The sequence below is a fragment of the Branchiostoma floridae genome, chromosome 1 (genome assembly GCF_000003815.2).
Source record: "Branchiostoma floridae strain S238N-H82 chromosome 1, Bfl_VNyyK, whole genome shotgun sequence".
Classification (NCBI taxonomy): Eukaryota; Metazoa; Chordata; class Leptocardii; order Amphioxiformes; family Branchiostomatidae; genus Branchiostoma; species Branchiostoma floridae.
This window is the reverse complement of record NC_049979.1, coordinates 34,949,751-34,967,243: the sequence shown is the minus strand read 5'-3', so window position 1 is coordinate 34,967,243 and position 17,493 is coordinate 34,949,751. Positions and strand designations below refer to the sequence as shown.

At 38.6% G+C, this 17,493-nt stretch overlaps 1 protein-coding gene across 1 annotated transcript in view; it reads left to right on the top strand.

The window, feature by feature from the left end:
- Window positions 1-615: 615 nt before the first annotated feature.
- The window catches only part of LOC118427416 (beta-1,4 N-acetylgalactosaminyltransferase 1-like), a 19,725-nt gene continuing 2,847 nt past the window's right edge, over window positions 616-17,493 (top strand). Inside the window, exons 1-3 of the mRNA XM_035837252.1 lie at window positions 616-647; window positions 1,447-1,553; window positions 2,084-2,139. Coding sequence (XP_035693145.1) covers window positions 616-647; window positions 1,447-1,553; window positions 2,084-2,139 — 195 coding nt within the window. The remainder of the gene's footprint in view (window positions 648-1,446; window positions 1,554-2,083; window positions 2,140-17,493) is intronic.

Genomic DNA, 17,493 nt, shown 5'->3' with positions numbered 1-17,493 from the left:
ATATTAGTCTGGGGGGGGGGGGGGATTAAATAATCCAATTATAAATGGAAAAAGGTATGTTGGTTTTATTGTTCATATGTATTATAGATTGTTGGTGTGTTTCACTATTCCTGTCCTATCGATGAAGATCGTTTTACGCGATGAATATTTCAGATACTGCTTTAAAAAAGGGTGGTTTCTTATGAACGACAAGTGACCCATTTATTATAAATGTTGCTCATTTATGATAAAATCCTCATCATGTCATCTGATTTACTTATTTCATCCTCTCTGGATAAATAAAAATAGTATGTACGAAAGTCTTACCAAAGAAAGCTGTTGTAGAATTTCTCATAACTAGTACTTACGTAGATGTAGCATTTTGTCATAAATTATGTATATGAGACCCTTATTTGCATGATTTATGTCTGATAATATCCAACTTAACATAGCCACGAAATGTCACAAGGGTAGAATTCACATCATTTAACATTATGCAAATTTGGTATCGAATTTCTCAATTCTTAAATAAGTGAGGCAACAATTTCTATGATCAGTCTTAAATAATGTGGCCAACATGTCAGATTCGAAAACTGCAAGTAGTACAGATTAGAGTGTTTAATGTGCTAAGAGCAAATGTCTGTAAGGATCAAACAATGGCTGCAGGGGTAAACAATAGATTTGGCTCATATTTTGCACAGTGATAGTACTTGGTCCACAACCCCTCAAAATAGCTTTCTTTTAGATCAAAACTCATTGTTGCCATGGTAACGGGCAAATCAAGTTTTCTGGCAATTTTCCAACATTTTTGCATCTCAAAAACACGAAAATCAGCATATTTTACGGCACTATCTCGGCGACACCTTTAAATCTATCAGCAAAGCAAAACAAGATCTAAATAGACCAACATTTTGCCTTTTTTAAAATTGTTGTGAAATTTCCAAAGAAGAACATTTTAGTTCTTGGGCAGCCTGAACACAATACGATGTTTCAAGCTTCAAAAATTTAATGTTTGGCTTAACTTTGTAACGCTATAAGTGCCGCTCGGGTATTTTTTTTTGGATTGAAATTTGTACCATATATGGATCATTAGAATGTCTATCAAATGCATTGTTGCAAAATTTGGTATCTTATTTGATTGTCACGTGACTGTCCCTTAAAGTAGGCCACTTTTTGTGTTTGACGAAAATTGTGAACTTAAGTCAAGTTCAAAGTACGCTACGTGACGAGGTAAAATATATTTCTAATTCAAGTTGTAATCAAAGGTGGATCTATGTATTGCCTATCACATAAATGCTTGTAGAGTTTCGGGTCATGACGTTCAGTCACATGGTTGTCACAATTTTAGCTATGTTCAACGTACGCTACATTATGAAGTGAACTTTAATTCTTATTCAACTTCTGATCAAATGTACATCTTTCTTGATCTAGCTCCTAACATACATAAAATTCTACCCGTTCCCTTAGGCGTATTGACCTAAGGGATGTTCACAACCAAGCGGAAGGGTCTTCACCGATCAGCTACCCGGCTCACGGTGTCTACTGCAGGCCCTTGAAGACGGTCAGGTTAAAAGGTATGGAGCTTACATACAGCATTCTCATAAAGATGGTAGGTGCTGACCACCATGTTGGTGTCCTTGATTTTCAATAGACCGTAGCCCAACGTTTTTTTAAATTGTATCAACAGGCCTCTATGTATTCTTCTTTTATTTTTGTGTAAACTATACACACCGATGAGTTGTGATGCTAATCTAAGAATACTGTAATTTGGTTAAACTTAGCACTAAAGGGAACTCACTGTATGGTAACAAATTTTAAAAGGCCAAATTTATCACTCAATTTAGTTTTAGATTGTCAGTGTCTTATGTATATTAAGTCCCGACGCTTCACCACTTAACGTTAGTTTTATGTGGCTGGAAAGATTTCCAAGAGCGTTAGAGAGTTATGGGTCTCAGTGCGACAAATCTTAGAAGCGGTATTTAAAGCAAATGAGTGGATCGCACAATTTTTTCCTCATTTACAAGATGTAAGATATAAAAACAACCAAAGACACAAAACAAATCAAACCAAAATTTGCTCTCCTCCTTTTCTCTTATATCTTCAGGAGTTCACATAGATTGGTTCGAAGCCAGTGTTGTCCAAGATCAAACACAGCTAACGGTAAGTTTCAAACTTTCACTCTAAAATATGTTCTTGGGGCCTTCTGAAGAACGTCTTGAACACATGGATATCGGAAGTGTGACCATCTCGGCGATTACTGTTCCTACATCTCTCTGGATCTCTTAAAATTCACATATTAATATTAGAAAATCTATTACATTATTGCGTTTGACAACGAAAGCGATGAATTGCGTCTATGATACCGTTTTCATATTTTATAGGTTGTTAAGCTTCACAATCTCTATATACCATTCCCTTCAAATGTTATAATTATGATAAAGCTCAAATACGTTTTACAGCTATATGTTGGCAAATGCACATGCAGTGTATATATGGTATGGTCTCCATTTTACACAGTCTCCCGTACATAGACATTGATTGGTAGTATAGGCAAAGTTGATTGATTTTCAGACAACGCACGCACGTTCCGTACAAGTACATGTACAATTTAAAAACATGTTAGGTCCTAGAACCGTTTAGAGAGTTGCAACTCACAACAATGAACATCTTTCGGAGATTTTGTCGTCTAGCTGTTCTTGACTCATTGCGCTAGGAGGTTAATAATGTAGGTAGTACAGAACTTCATCAATGAAGCAGGTAGATTCTGGCCGCTATGTTGGTGTCTTTTGTTTCGTATTTCAGTGGTTTATAGCTCAATCATAACACTACGATTCTGTTTATAGCTCAATCATAACACTACGATTCTATAAGATAAATTGGCAAGTTTTCGTGACCAGTACTAGTTCTCTCTTCCTTGGGCTATGTACATTACTACTAAATGATTAGAATATCTTTAGATGTCCGAAAATGCTTGAAATGTATAGTTTTAGGTGAGTTCGCCTCAATGTTGGTGTCCCTGTGACGTGACGTGAAAATGTTATTTCTTTACTGTTCTAGATACATCTAAGTGCAGAGAAGGGTGTTTTCGACCTCGCTAGCAGTGTGGATAATGTAGCTGCGGAGGGGGAAGGGACCGCGCAGTTGACCATCCGCACGACTAGCCCATCTCTGTTGAACAGACAACTGCAGTACATCGTGTATCGGAGCACTCTATATGATGCGAACACATTCGACTTAGGTAACGTAACCCTATCGAGACTAGGCTTTTGCCAAGTTTTTGGAGCCTTTCTAGGTCCAGGGGTTGGCCCCTTATAATTTCAAAATGACTTGGGTTACGATCATCAAATCCGTTGAGGATGATGTCATTGTAACGTTTTGTCTTATCTATTGTAACGTTCTGATGTATAATGACGGGTTATTTTTACCCAAATTCCGTCGACAATTTTAAAATAAAAGATGTTGACTGAATCTGGGTAAAAATAACCTGATTTTACCGTCGCTAATGACATGGCCCGCCATCTTGGATGTTGTTCAATCACGTCATCAAATTAAAATATATTACAAGTATGTAATTAGGTAACGTAATAAGTACACGGGAGCTGTAAGATTGGAGGGGGCGTGGTCATCATGACCTTGAGGTATGAATCAAATAGTAGCACTAACTAAGTTAGCTAAGAATAAACAAGACAACATTTTTTGGCAACGCCGAAGGAACAGAGCCATTGATCATGTTGAATCTTGAATTCGTACTACTAGTAATACATTCCATGTCGAGTAATGGCACGTTATAAAGAATGGGAGAACAATCGGCCACTATAAACTCGTTGTTATCGGTCTTGCTGTATGTTTCAACTCAGGATTTTGCTATTATTGTAACCGTTATCCTTTTTTTCTTAGTCAACTCTTGGATAGGACACCGGTACCAATATAGATAGACTCAATCGTTGGACAAGCGAATCTTAGTGATAATATTACATTGCTCTCTTTTTGTAGTGCGGCTTCAATACGCAGGTTTTACTGCAACTATACCGATACACATCCAGCAGGTACAGTTGCCCTGGTTATATGATCAAAAAGGAGGTAAGCATATGCATATATATATATAATTATTATATTTTTACTTTGTCGTCGTTTGTGTTTTTGTACAACAGTCACTAAACGCAGTGTGTGTTCTGGTCGACTCTTTAAATTGTATTAACGGTAGAAATTATGAATGTTCCTGGAAAACGTTATATTGTTTTTCCTTATAATTTCAGGAAAGTTCCAAGACAGAGTGACTGTGGTGGTAAAGACCTTCTACCGGTACAGCAATCTCAAGCGGCTCATCGCCTCCTTCCAAGAGCACTACCCGGGGACGAGGATGGTCATTGCAGACGACACCCCCAGCGAGCTCTTCACCAGTGTTCAAGCGCCTAACGTCGATCATTTCCGGATGCCAGAAAAAACAGTACGTCAATTCCGCTTCTAACGTCGATCCTTTCCGGATGCCGCAAAAAACAGTATGTCATTTCCGCTTCGAACGTCGATCATTTCCGGATGCCAGAAAAAAAAACAGTACGTCATTTCCGCTTCCAAAAACAAAACTCGACAAAAAAGCCTCTTACTCACTCACTCACTCGCTCACTCACAATTGTGCATCATTTCACACTAATTATTCCCCCGCTCAAAAGCTACCTGTCACTGAAAAAAATTGAAAAAGTCATAGTATGTTCAGAACATGAGATACAAATGTACAAAGATCGGAAGTTCTGTTGTAGTGCCATTGGAATCCGCTGGGAGGCCAATCTATAAACATGACATTCGTTTTGTTGACATAACAAATTTCACAACAATGTGTTAATACCTTCTTCCTGTTAAACCACAAACACAACGACACTCAATCACTGTTTCAAAGAAACGCTGCGGATAGATCAACCGTCTTGGCAAAGGTAAAGAACCACCGTGCTACATATTTATTTTCTATCCTAGGGTTACTTCGCCGGCCGAAATCTGGGGTTATCACAAGTATCAACGGAATACTTCCTGTATACCGACGATGACCACTACATCAGGAATGAGACAAGACTGGACATGTTTGTATCACTGTTGGACAAGACAAACTTTCATCTGGTGAATTAAATTATGTTTTATGACGTGAATTTTTTATGTCTAAAAATCTACATTTGATGATTAGTCTCTCATATAGCTCCTTCTGTCTACTTTTTTCCATTGTTGAACTGAACATAACGGCTATAACCGTTATTTTTTCTATTTTTATGTTACGTTGACGTTGTTGTAGCATCGATAGTAAGCTATACTTTGTTTCAGTACTGTTTTGCTGAAGCGCAAGATCTAACCCATCTTTCATGTACATTAGGTGAGCGCAACATTCGAGAAGAGGGTATCCAGGTTTTCCAGCACGCTTGAAATTACCGGTGACGAGGACCACATCTGCTTACGGCACCAATTCAAACCCAACCACTTTCACGAGATCCCGGGTTTCCCTGGTAATCATTATTTTCTAAATTTTTAAAGATAAACAAACAACAAAAATGCAAGCAAAAAGCAAGTACTGAAGTAAATTTCCATTCCCTCCAATATTACAACTCTATATTCATTTATTATTTGATTTTGTCGAAGTGGATTTGTTAATTCAATTAGACATGGCAAAAGAAGAACATGGTTCATAGAATTAGTAACTGTAAAAACATTTCAAATGGCACTCAAACGTTGAGCATATTTGATCCATTCAGTACTGCCATTAGCATAGAACTTAGAGCAATTAGATAACAACATATCGATTGATGTTTTGGACATTTTCAGTACAAATTGTAATATTTGCATGTCTATACCGACGTCATGTTTGCATAAAGACATTTGTTGTACCTTATATTCGTCTGATAATGTAAACATTATGATACTCCTCAGGTTGTTACGCCAACGAAATCTGCGAAAATTTCTTCATAGCGTCAACAAATGAAATGAAGTCCATCGGATTCGACCCAGATCCAGCATTGGCTAGGATTGGACACGCAGGTATGTTTCAGAATGCCGTGCTCAAGTCTACGAAAGCTTCACCTTCCGCACTGGTATTCCAGTGTTGATTCAATGGGCAAAGCCGCCTCAGCACTGGGCACCTAGTGATGAAGAAAGTTCAGCACTGGTTTCCCAGTGCTGAATGGCTCTGTTCCAGTGCTGAAGCTCCGTCAGGACTGGAATTCAAGTGCTGAATCTTGTTCCAGCACTAGTTTGCCAGTGCGATGAACTCCTTTCGTTTGCTTTCCTCTTGGATCCTGAAAAATACTCAAGGATGTGACGTACAGTTTACGTTTGGCAAAATCAAGGTCAAAGCATTTAGCAAAATTCGTTCAACAACAAGCATAATGTTCTTTCCTTTTCTGAAGTTAGCTTATGCTAAAGTTTTGCATTTTTTACAGAATTATTCTTATCGGCACTTGGAAGGCTCCGGACTGCCGCTTGTCGCAACAACGTCATTGGGCACAACCGCACAGGGGGACCCGAAAACCGAAAATACGAGAGGTTTAGATTCCCCGGAGAAAAAACGAAAGATTCAAAGCACAAATATAGTCTGTTTAAGCATGACCTGGACTGTACACAGATAGACTGGGGAACAACTAAGAAGAATACAACTAAGGCTAAGACGAAGAAGTAACCACTATCAAGTGAGATCATTTCTTCTTGGGAAAACACTTCATAGTTGTAACGATCGAAAAACTATAGTCAGCAACTTAAAAAGTACATGAATTTCAATGACTCTCAAAGTCTCTGATAAAAAAAACTTGAAAAAAATTTAAATTTCAACATTTAATATTCGTCACCGACAGCAAGAGTCCAATTTAAATATATCTTAGCCCTAAACTACCAAGTTCAACTTACTCAGTTAGTGACTAGAATGACCCTGCATGACCCAAATAGAAAAATGGTAACACAGGTGAGTCCACAAAGCTCTGTACTCTGTGGGACCGTGTAGTGCAGTGGTAGTATTTTTGTCTCGTGACCGAGAGGTCGCGGGTTCGAATCCGACAGCCGTGTTACCGATCTTGTGCCCTTGGGACTTTCCTGACATTACTCAGGTGAAAATGAGTACCTAGCTTCGGCTAGGGCCATACTTCGGATAGGACGTTAAATGGAGTCACTCATAGTGAGCAATTGAGCTGGTCTCAATCATGATGTTTCTGACCTAGGGCGAAGAGATGCCGTTACAGTTATAATGTAACCCGTAACCTTGAGTGGCCTTCAGGTCTTGTTACGTGGTGACCATTAAGTAAAAAAAAAACTGTTAAATAATCAGTGAATAGCTGTTCAGAATAGAAGTAGATCCGATAGATTTGTCGAATTTTGAAGACATCTCAACGGGTCAATGTATGTAGATATTTCTATAGGTCACATGTTTGTCTTGTTTGTTTATTTTGTATAACCAGGGTTTCGTGTCACATGGATTTTTGGCGTTTTCCAAAGATCTCTGTGGTGAAACCCCGTACACACATGCAGCATATAGTAATCGCTAGCAATATCAAATGAAATAAATGTAATAGAGCAAGAATCAATAAATATCAACCTAAGTTAACTCAAGACAAGTACATGTAAGACAAATGCTTTACAATGTTAATCTGAATATAACTCAATCATTATTGAAATCAAATAAGAAATGGAAATCTGTGTACCCATGTAAACAGAAAAAAGACTGACAGATTTGTATATATCTTTAGATGCCACAACTCCCATAATTCAAAGATAGGCAAACATTGTGCCATGTACAATTGTCGTGCAATAACGTTCTTCATAACGGATTAAATTACATTACAGACCATATGGTATGCTGTGGTGTAGATGGCTTTGAAAGTGTAGATGGCCATGGATACGGAGGTAACAAAATCTACAAGGCTGTGATCATGGTAAAAAAGAAACTTCTTGTATTGTGAACATGTTTTTGGTAGTTGAATCAGCCCCAAATCACCCCCCCCACACACACACACACATACATACTGTACCGGGTGTGGTGTGAATGTTTATCAGCCTACCTACCTACCTACCTACCTAGTCCCTTGACCTCCAGGTCGTTTGGGGGACAAGGTAGACATGAAGATCGAGATTTGCCTCCAGGTTCTTCTTTCCCTAGCCATGGTTAGTCTCTCCTGTAGGCTGAGGCCCGTCCAGTCAGTGATGTTGTCCTGCCAAGCTTTGCGTTGACGTCCGCGACGACGCCCTCCCTCTACTGTTCCCTGCAGGATTGTCTTGGCCAGGTTGTTGTGTCTGGTAACATGCCCAAACCATTGCAGTTTGCGTCTTTTAACTGTCCCTAAGATTGGTTCTTGAGGGCCAACAAGACCGCGTACCTGTTCCCGCACATACTCGTTTGTGATGTGTTCATAGTACGAGATGTGAAGTAGCTTCCGCATGCACTTCATCTCAAAGGCTTGGATTTTTCTCTCTGTGGATGCCAGTAGCGTCCAGGTCTCACACCCAAACAACAGTATGGACACAACTAGGGTCTTGTAGAGCTTGTACTTGACAGTAAAGCTGATGTTGTTGGATTTCCAGATCCTGGACAGACGAGCCATTGCAGATGTTGCCATGTTGCAGCAGATGCAGTGAATACTTAATAAATGAAAAGTTCACAATGGTGAAGTGAAGTGAATGCCACCTTCTACTCAGTGGAGTCACAGAGTCCGCCACCGTCAGAATCTTCAAGGCCAAATGCAGAAACCACCTTTTATCTAATCACTAACTTGTAAAATTCTAAACCCTTTCCAACCGTTCCATCTTTTCTCGATCTTTTTTCTCGCTTATTGCTGTTTATATTGATGATGATGATAATGTTATGTATATTGATTAAAATGATAATGATGTATTTTGTTCCTTGTAAAATTACTGCTACTAAACTATGATGTATTGCTGTTGTATAGTCTGATATTTCGTCGAATGAATTGTACATTGTAATGATTTGTATGTATCAGTGGCAGCTGGTACCAGTTTTGCTGCCTGGCTGCCACTTGTAATGCATTGTAGCATTCCAAATAAATGAAATGGGGGGGGGGGGGGGGGCACCCAATGGCAAGCACATCACTTGCTGACATCCTGAATGTTACTGACAATGTAAAAATGGCAAATTTGAAGGGCGAGCAATGCAAAAAATTTTCCAAAAGTCTTCCCCAAATGTCATGGGGCCTTTAAAATTTGCTGAAAATCTTACATACAATTCATTAAAAAAATTTGGATACTGTACAAAAAAAAAGCCATTCTACCCCTTTGTTTCCCTTCAATTACCCCAACAAAAGGGGGTACTTTGGAAAACAGTTTGGTAACATACATCTACACCTTAATACAAGGACCTTATTGGGACGTATGCCACTTAACCAATATTTAGTTACAACATCCATTGGTGACTTGCAAAGTTTGAAGAACAGCTTGAAATGCTGCAGACTAACATTAATGCTAGAAAGACTGTCGTTGAATTTCACCATACGCGTTTGATTCATCCTTTGTTACCTAGCCGCCTTGAAAATCAGCCAAAATTGCTGAGGGTGCCACCCAGGTGTTCTCAAGATGAAAAAAATAAATTAACATATTAATTACTAAATATAATAGGCTGGAATGGGCCATAGGTCTTAATGTGTGTAGACTTTCCACAATGCTGGAATGGGATGGTCATAATTGACAGTTATGACATCTGACTCTGACTCAAGTACCATTTTGACCACACTAAAGAAGGTGTCAACTCATATTATATAACTAAAGGGCTCCATGACCCATCACTCTGTTCCAGGACAGAAATTTGCCATTGTCCGTGTCCAAGCGTGGGAATATCGTCTGACAGCGACGCGGCGACTTGAGTTAAAATATAACCATAACGTTACTCGTAAAACCGTCAACAAAAGTCGCACGGAGCTAACAGCGCAGCGAAAATACTATCGCTAGCGTTTCAACATCGGATGGCAAACCGGACAAAAGTACTGTTGAACTGAGTAAAGTTTTTTTAATGAGTTTTTAGTTGTCTTTGACGGTTTGATTTGAAATATTGTTACGTTAAACTCCTGAAGAGAAGTTAAGTGACTGCTGTGATTATCATAGATATGCGCCTAAACCTGATACAAATAGTCTTCTGAATAGCCTAAAATGCAAGAGCTTGCCCCTGAACCCAGCCGGGGGACCACTGTGAAAAAAATCATGGCGAGAACACTGCTATATACGGGATCGTGAGGCCCCGCTTATGAATATTAATTAGCCTTCGCCTTCCTCTTCGCTGATTGGCTAGGTCATTGATTCAATTAACTCTTGCTAACGCCTGCAGGTGTGGGGCTCTGTGGGGTCACGGAATGTCACTGCAGCAGGCAGAAAGAAAACCAATTTTCCCTCAGAAAAGTGCTGAAAATAATCTTTTCACAGTAGTTTACGTCATAAATTTTACTTGGATCATTTTACCAAATATCCAATGCCTATCCATACCAAATTTCAGGTCATTTAATTGTAATTCCATGGAACAGGGGGGCAAAATATACCGTTTTGGCAAAAAAATGACCATAAAACCTCAATAAACTCATTTTAGAGGCAGTTATGAAAAAAAATGTAAAAAAAAAGTCTGGGGGTATTGGCCCACTCTATCTTTGTGCCAAATTTCAAGTCATTCGGTTCGATCAGGAACGACGGAGATAACGTGTTTTGAAGATTTGACAGGAGAAAGAAGAAAGAAAGAAGAAGAAACATTACGATTACAATATATTTCACCATACCTATGGTATGGCTGAAATATAACTACACGATCACACCCCTCCCGGATATCCCATTGGTTCAAGCAGGATGCAGCATGTTGTCTGTAAGATAACGATCACCGAAAAGCGAAGCGCCACAACCGTCCTATGTTTGATATAAGGGACTGCCAGACTTCAGAATATTCTAGGCCGAACTCATCACGACTTGGAGACCGACTCAGCAAGAGAAACCTACCACGTACCTCTGAGTAAATTTGGGGTTAATCAAGGAGACCTCCACATTTCTCTAACCGTGGAGCGAAGCCGCACGATAGTGAGTATTATCTCCAGTCATAATTTCGTCATGGCCACTTTTAGAACTATCCAACTAGTCTTCTACAACTACACTCATGGCTACCTCCTAAGTGTTACTTCTACAAGGAAAATCAAGGCAAAGTATGTTCGCATTTTGGTACTTCCTCGTCATGTTGAACATCCTCAAAAAACAAGAATAGGTGAAATTAATGAGCGCGCTGATGTCATCCATAAAATTTACTAGCGATGGCCTAATGTTACACCTGCCCTTGATAACATATATAACACGTATTGAAGTCTTGTTATGGAAACATCTGGAATTACGGGAATTCTTAATTACTTATGGAACTCTATCTACGATTCTATCAATGACCCTTTCTTTCTTTCTAACAATTCATGAACCTAAATAATATTTTGATCACAACTGAGAGCAGGGGACTGGTCCGCAGTAATAATGTTCAACTTCAACATGTGGATGAAGTTCCCACCCATTACCATTGAGGAATATCATTTTCTAATCAATTATGTAAATTTGGTCTTCATTTGCATAATTGGTATCTATCAATATTTTTCTCAGTTACGTATGTCACCTGAGAGTCCTATCATGAAATACAATGCAAATACAATACAATACAATGGGTCTATAAACTTTCATCATTGTTTACGCCAACTATCTTCTGATTCACGTGACTTGTATCTAATTCCAGTTTCCATTTGTGTCCAAGTAGTTGTTATTAAAAGTGTGTAGGGGTGTGTCCTCCCTTTGCTTGTAGTCCTTAATTACACTATATGTACAACATCCCAGGAGATATACATTGTCAAATGAACAACCCTTCATCTGCTTGGGGTTTCAAGGTCACCTGCCAGATGGACTCATATAAGGTCTCATAACACAGTATTTATCCGCGACCCCCGTCCCCAAAAGTAGTTCGGGTTAAAATAGTGCACCGCAGTACGTGCAAAGGCCGTAGTTATTCTTCCGTGCACAACTGAGAGGTGGAAACTGTGGTGAATGGTAAAGGAATATATCGGTGTTGATACTGTATACGTTGGATTACGTTACTTCTTCGGCCGGCGGGAATTTGCGCCTTGATACTACCGACACTTCCCGTTCGTCGCCTGCAGTTCCATGACCTCCGATGGGGGTCAATTCAAAGTGTCTTTTATAGAAAAACGAGCCTTTCATAACATGTGCATAGATTGCGTGCGTCTGCTGTTTGGTGGAGAACATGGTCAAGTAATGTGATTTATGCAAATGAGAACCTTATTTGCATAATAAATGACAAACAATTAATACAGCAGTTGTAAAAGATAGAATCATTTGGCGAAGGTATGGGGTCGTCGAACTCTAGTTTAAGTTATTTGACGGACCCACAAACATCCACAAAAGAAATTTGCGGACCCACAACAACCAGCTAGATTTACACAAAATAAGCATCTACTTTACACCTACCCACCACATAAAAATCAACACCACAGCAATACAAAACGTGCTGCTGCAGTACCAAGGTCAACCAACAGGGGGCCCAAAATTGACATGCACTATCACCATTATCCCTACTACAGAAAACCATTGCAAACCTTCCAGCGGTTCTTGAGATATACCCCGCATAGAAACTCCAGAATGAAAACAGGATTGAGAAACAATACTTCCATCTTCATGGAAGTAATAATTTACACAGGAATACTCAGGAGGTCACAGAATCCCTATCAGGAATTTTCTGGAACGTCAAACTAAATGAAACTGACAGAGAAAAAATTACAATCATTTTCTTGAAAGATATGGATCTCTTTACGAACAATGCTTTAAATGAAAATTAAAAAAAAAAAAACATTACTCCCCTCAAAAAAGCTTTTTAACCAGTGGACTTGTAAAGTCAATACGCAGAGAAAACAACTTTACACTAAATATGTCAAAAACCACACACCTATGATGTTAAACCACAGTTTGCACAAAAAATACCAAAAAAGTTTTTATCGTCTCCTGAAAACTACGAAGAAAGCATGCTACCATAGAAAGTAATTGACTCTACTAGCAAAAGCAAAGAAACATCGAAGTTGACTAAAGCCACAGCAAGTACATTTTATGGATGACATCAGCGCGCGCAAGATTTTTTTCCTCTTCGGTGATGGTCAGATAGACCAAAATAGGCAAACATGTTGTGCTGTAGCCTAATAATCATACTTGTAGAAGTGACACTAGGGAGGTAGCCATGACTATAGTTGAAGAAGTTGGAGTCGTTGGATAGTTGTAAAAGTGCCATCAATTGGGTATGGCCTCCTTCGGTCAATATTGACCATGGTAAAATCCTAAATGACATCAATATGGAAGCCATTAATGTAGTTGCCAACTTGGCAAGTGATACCAGTGTACCACACTAGTATCACATTTACTACACTAGTTCACTTCTTTAATACAGGCATGAATGCCTTCGAAGTTGTTAGTTGTGATGCCACGTTTTGTCACTTCAAATCTTGTTATGATGTTTATGGTGTCTATTTTGAAAATTTAGCCTGCCATCTTGTCTTTCTTTTTACCCATCTTGTTTTTTTTTCGCGCTATCTCACTATTTTTGCATTCTGCATACTATTTAGGATGTCATCTATAAAATTGACTTGCTGTGGCCTAATGAAGTACTAAATCGTGACAAGAGTTAAATACCTGGTCCAAACAAGATTGGTAATAAAACTACCGAAAACAAAGATGGGATCTGTGATAATTTTAATGATTTTTTTTTGTTAAACATCAGGCTTTCCTTGAGAAATTGAAAAGCTTAAAGTACAAGAAGACCATCTAAGCTATATCATATTACAAGTAGACCCCACCTTATTAGCTGCTGGGCATGACGAAATGATCCTTCAAGTTGGTCCTTGCTATTTCTAATCTATATAAACAAACTAGCAGAACATGCCAGAGGCTTCGACGACTATCTTTTATTTGCCGATGGCTCGAATCTTTTTCTTTCCCATTTTGACAGTGAAATTCTAGTTAAAATAGCTGCTCACGCATAAAAAGGCGTTATCACCTGGTTTAAAGCAAACTATTAGTTACCGCTAAGAAATCACACTACCTTATATTCTGAAATAAATGGGCGCTCAGATTGTGTACGTTTCTACACCAGCCCACACTTTTGACAACAAATGAAGAACAGTCATTTTCATTTTACATTGATTATATTGATTTGTTTTCATTTTGATGTCAACCATACACAGGACGATCATCAACATGAGACCAGATCATGAGACCATGTCACGGCTTTTCCGAAGCGCTCTTTTCTTTTTCGTCGGCTGGTAAGTGTCTTGCACCCTCCCCCTCTTGCAAATGTATTTTGTATGCTCAAGTAAAAAGCTTAAGTAAAAACAGTCTCGTGGTGTACGTTACAAACGAGATGTTTATTTTCCTGACTACTCAAATACGATTGGTCAATAGTGCATGTTGTACTAATCAAATATGGATTTATCCCGATATGCTCTGATAATTGTCTTACCTTGCTGACATTTTTGTACATGCACGTATTGTTCAATTGTTCGTTAATTTTGTTTCAAATTTTCAAGAAAACTACATGATCAGGTGTTTTTTTCTGACTCATCACAAAAAGGTACACGATATTTTGTGTGGACACTATCTAGATCTAGTTCAAAACGATCTCTACTACAACAATGTTACAATAATGGTATTCATTAAATCATTCATTCACCTACCATTCATGGTATTTTATTTTACTTTGTTCCATACCTCCAAATATACAGGTTTTGTGGCAATTATTTGTTCAAGTTCAACCTAACAGCCGACTCAGTAGCTAAAAGTGACCCGGGTGCTATACAGGCTCCGTCGGGGTACGAAGTCAAAACGATCCTGCGCTCCCTGCGTCGGGAACAGGTAGACATTCCGACAGAAGAGTAAGCAAACTCGTCTTTCTGTTTATACTAAATTCGTCTATTATAAGTACTTTGGAACAGTTTTGTGCTCCCGAAAATAATTTCATCAGGTTGGTAGATCATAGGACATAAGAATTTTCTTTTACACAACCAGTTTTTCTCACCTGCTGACGTTTCGATGTCTGTCAGACATCTTCCTCAGAGCTTCTAACTGGAGTTCTGCTTCTTGCCGCTATATGTAGCCGATGTAGGTGGCGCTTTTGCGGCAAGAACACTATCCCAAATGTGGCTTAGCTTTTTGCGGCAAGAACACTATCCCAAACGTGGCGTACCCCCCTTCGTCCCGGTTCATCACTGGGGTGGATTTTCTTATCCAGACTGCTTCTTTAATCCAACGGATGCGCCTGTTGTCTTCCCTGTCTATAACTCTTGCCCCCTCCCAGTCAATAACACAGTTCTTTCTGGAAACGTGGTCAAAGTTAGAAGTTAGAAGCTCTGAGGAAAATGTCTGACAGACATCGAAACGTCAGCAAGTGAGAAAAACTGGTTGTGTAAAAGAAAAAAAAGTTTTGTGCTCGAAGACAGCAGACTACTTTTCATAGCTAATTACGACCACCAACATATTTTCTTAGTTCTTGGGTTCGTCGCCTCGCTGTAACGTTTTCTGACTTGTAATAAAATTTTTAAAAACTGTCTCACATGTACCATTCACATTCAGGTCCGTTTAAGATGTAAATCAAACCCCAAATGTTCATATTTTGAAAACAGCAGTTGATTGAATACCTCGTGTTACTATGTACTGCTCTGTTCCACCTTTCAATGAATTCGATGTTGAAATTTTATTGTTTTCGAAACGTTAACCAGTTCATTCTTTGGCTCCTGTTGTAGCATTTGAGTCCAGGATGTCTGTTTCCTTTATATTTTCGCCCACCAACTTGCTTGATATAATTACCTGAAAAAATCCGAAACCAAAAAAATTAAAATGGTGCGTACTAGACTCTAATATGTTTTCACCCTCCCCCCTCTCGTACAGAGATACCACTTGTAACTGTGCCTTCCAGAGACCATCAGACTTCTTGTCACCATGGGAACTGGCAAATAAACAGAAAGAGCAAGCAGCAACTTTGGAAAGATTTGAGAAACGGTGAGTGTCTACTTGTACTATCTTATATTTCAGGTTTTTAAGGGGGCATTCTTTCCCAAATCGAATATTCGGATACTAAAAAGTCAATTTTAAAAAGAAAAATAAGGGGTTGAAATAAAAATGGAGATGGTTTTGTTGTTTATAAATATCAATAATTGTTGTGGTGTTTTCATATTCGTGTTCTATCTATGAAGAATAATGTATGCTGTAAAAAGACTCTTATTGGTGACAAGCGACCTACCTATTGTAAATGTCTCCATTGATTTCCTCATGATATCATTTGCATAAATTATTTCAGTTTATCATCTTCTCTGGCTAAATAACAATATGCTCAATGTATGAAAGTCTTGGCAAAGAAAGCTATAATTGTAATATTTTGTCATAAATTATGTAAATGTTCCATTTTACCATAAATCATGTAAATGAGACTCTCATACATGATTTATGTCTGATAATGTTCAACTTAACATATCCACCAAATGTCGCAAAATGAAATTCCCATTATTTAATGTTATGTTATTATAAGAATATTATCTCATTAGTCATGCAAATTAGATAACAATTCCTATATTTTAAGTCTGTCGATATTTCTCTCCTTTTCAGTTACATATGTCATGTGTTTCATTGCCCTATCATTTAATGTTGTGGTTTAATAAACTGAGCTCATTAACCATGCAATATAGCCCCTGGTTTAATTATGGAAGGCATCTCCAAAGTTCCCAGCAAATAAAAAAAATTTCGACGATCCGTCAACCCTCTTTTTGCCAATTGGACATATACTATACTTACTGTTAGGATAGCCCCTGAGGCGTCCTAAAAAAGTTTAGTCTCATAGAAATTTGAATTGTTTGTGACATCAGAATTTCTTTTGTGTCTGGTATCTTAGTATCAATGAAGTATGTACCATACTCATTTTTTAAAGACCTTGCTCATGAAGACTAATCAGTACGTTTATTGCTAAGAGTAAAACAACTCAAATACTGAAGTTTTCCGTCCCGCTACCGCCTCCATTCTGAGAACATGACCACGATTGCGCTAATTCGCACGACAACGAGAACAACAATGAAACTTGTATACATCACTAGTTACCTCATTCATGGACGAAAACTTCGGGGGGGGGGGGGGGCTCGTTGCTAAAACACAACCAGTAGATTTCTAGCGAGGACACGATTCCTTCACATGCAAAGTACCCAATTACCACGTACTGATCTAGTGGCACGGCAGGGACAGGGATGAATAGTTCACACCTATTGTCTGTTGATTAACGATTTTCGTCGAGCCTTCTTTTAATAGTTTGCTAGTTACTAGTATTTGGAGCCGAACGTTATATTTCATAATGCAGTAAAGTCGCATTTTTACCTTGTACTGCGTTCGAACTCCGTAACGTTACCATGATTATTTTACGTTCAATCTTCAAAATACAAATAACGTTACAAGGTATGTATGAAGACTGTATATTGTGCCCATTTAACTAGGATTGTCTGCAAG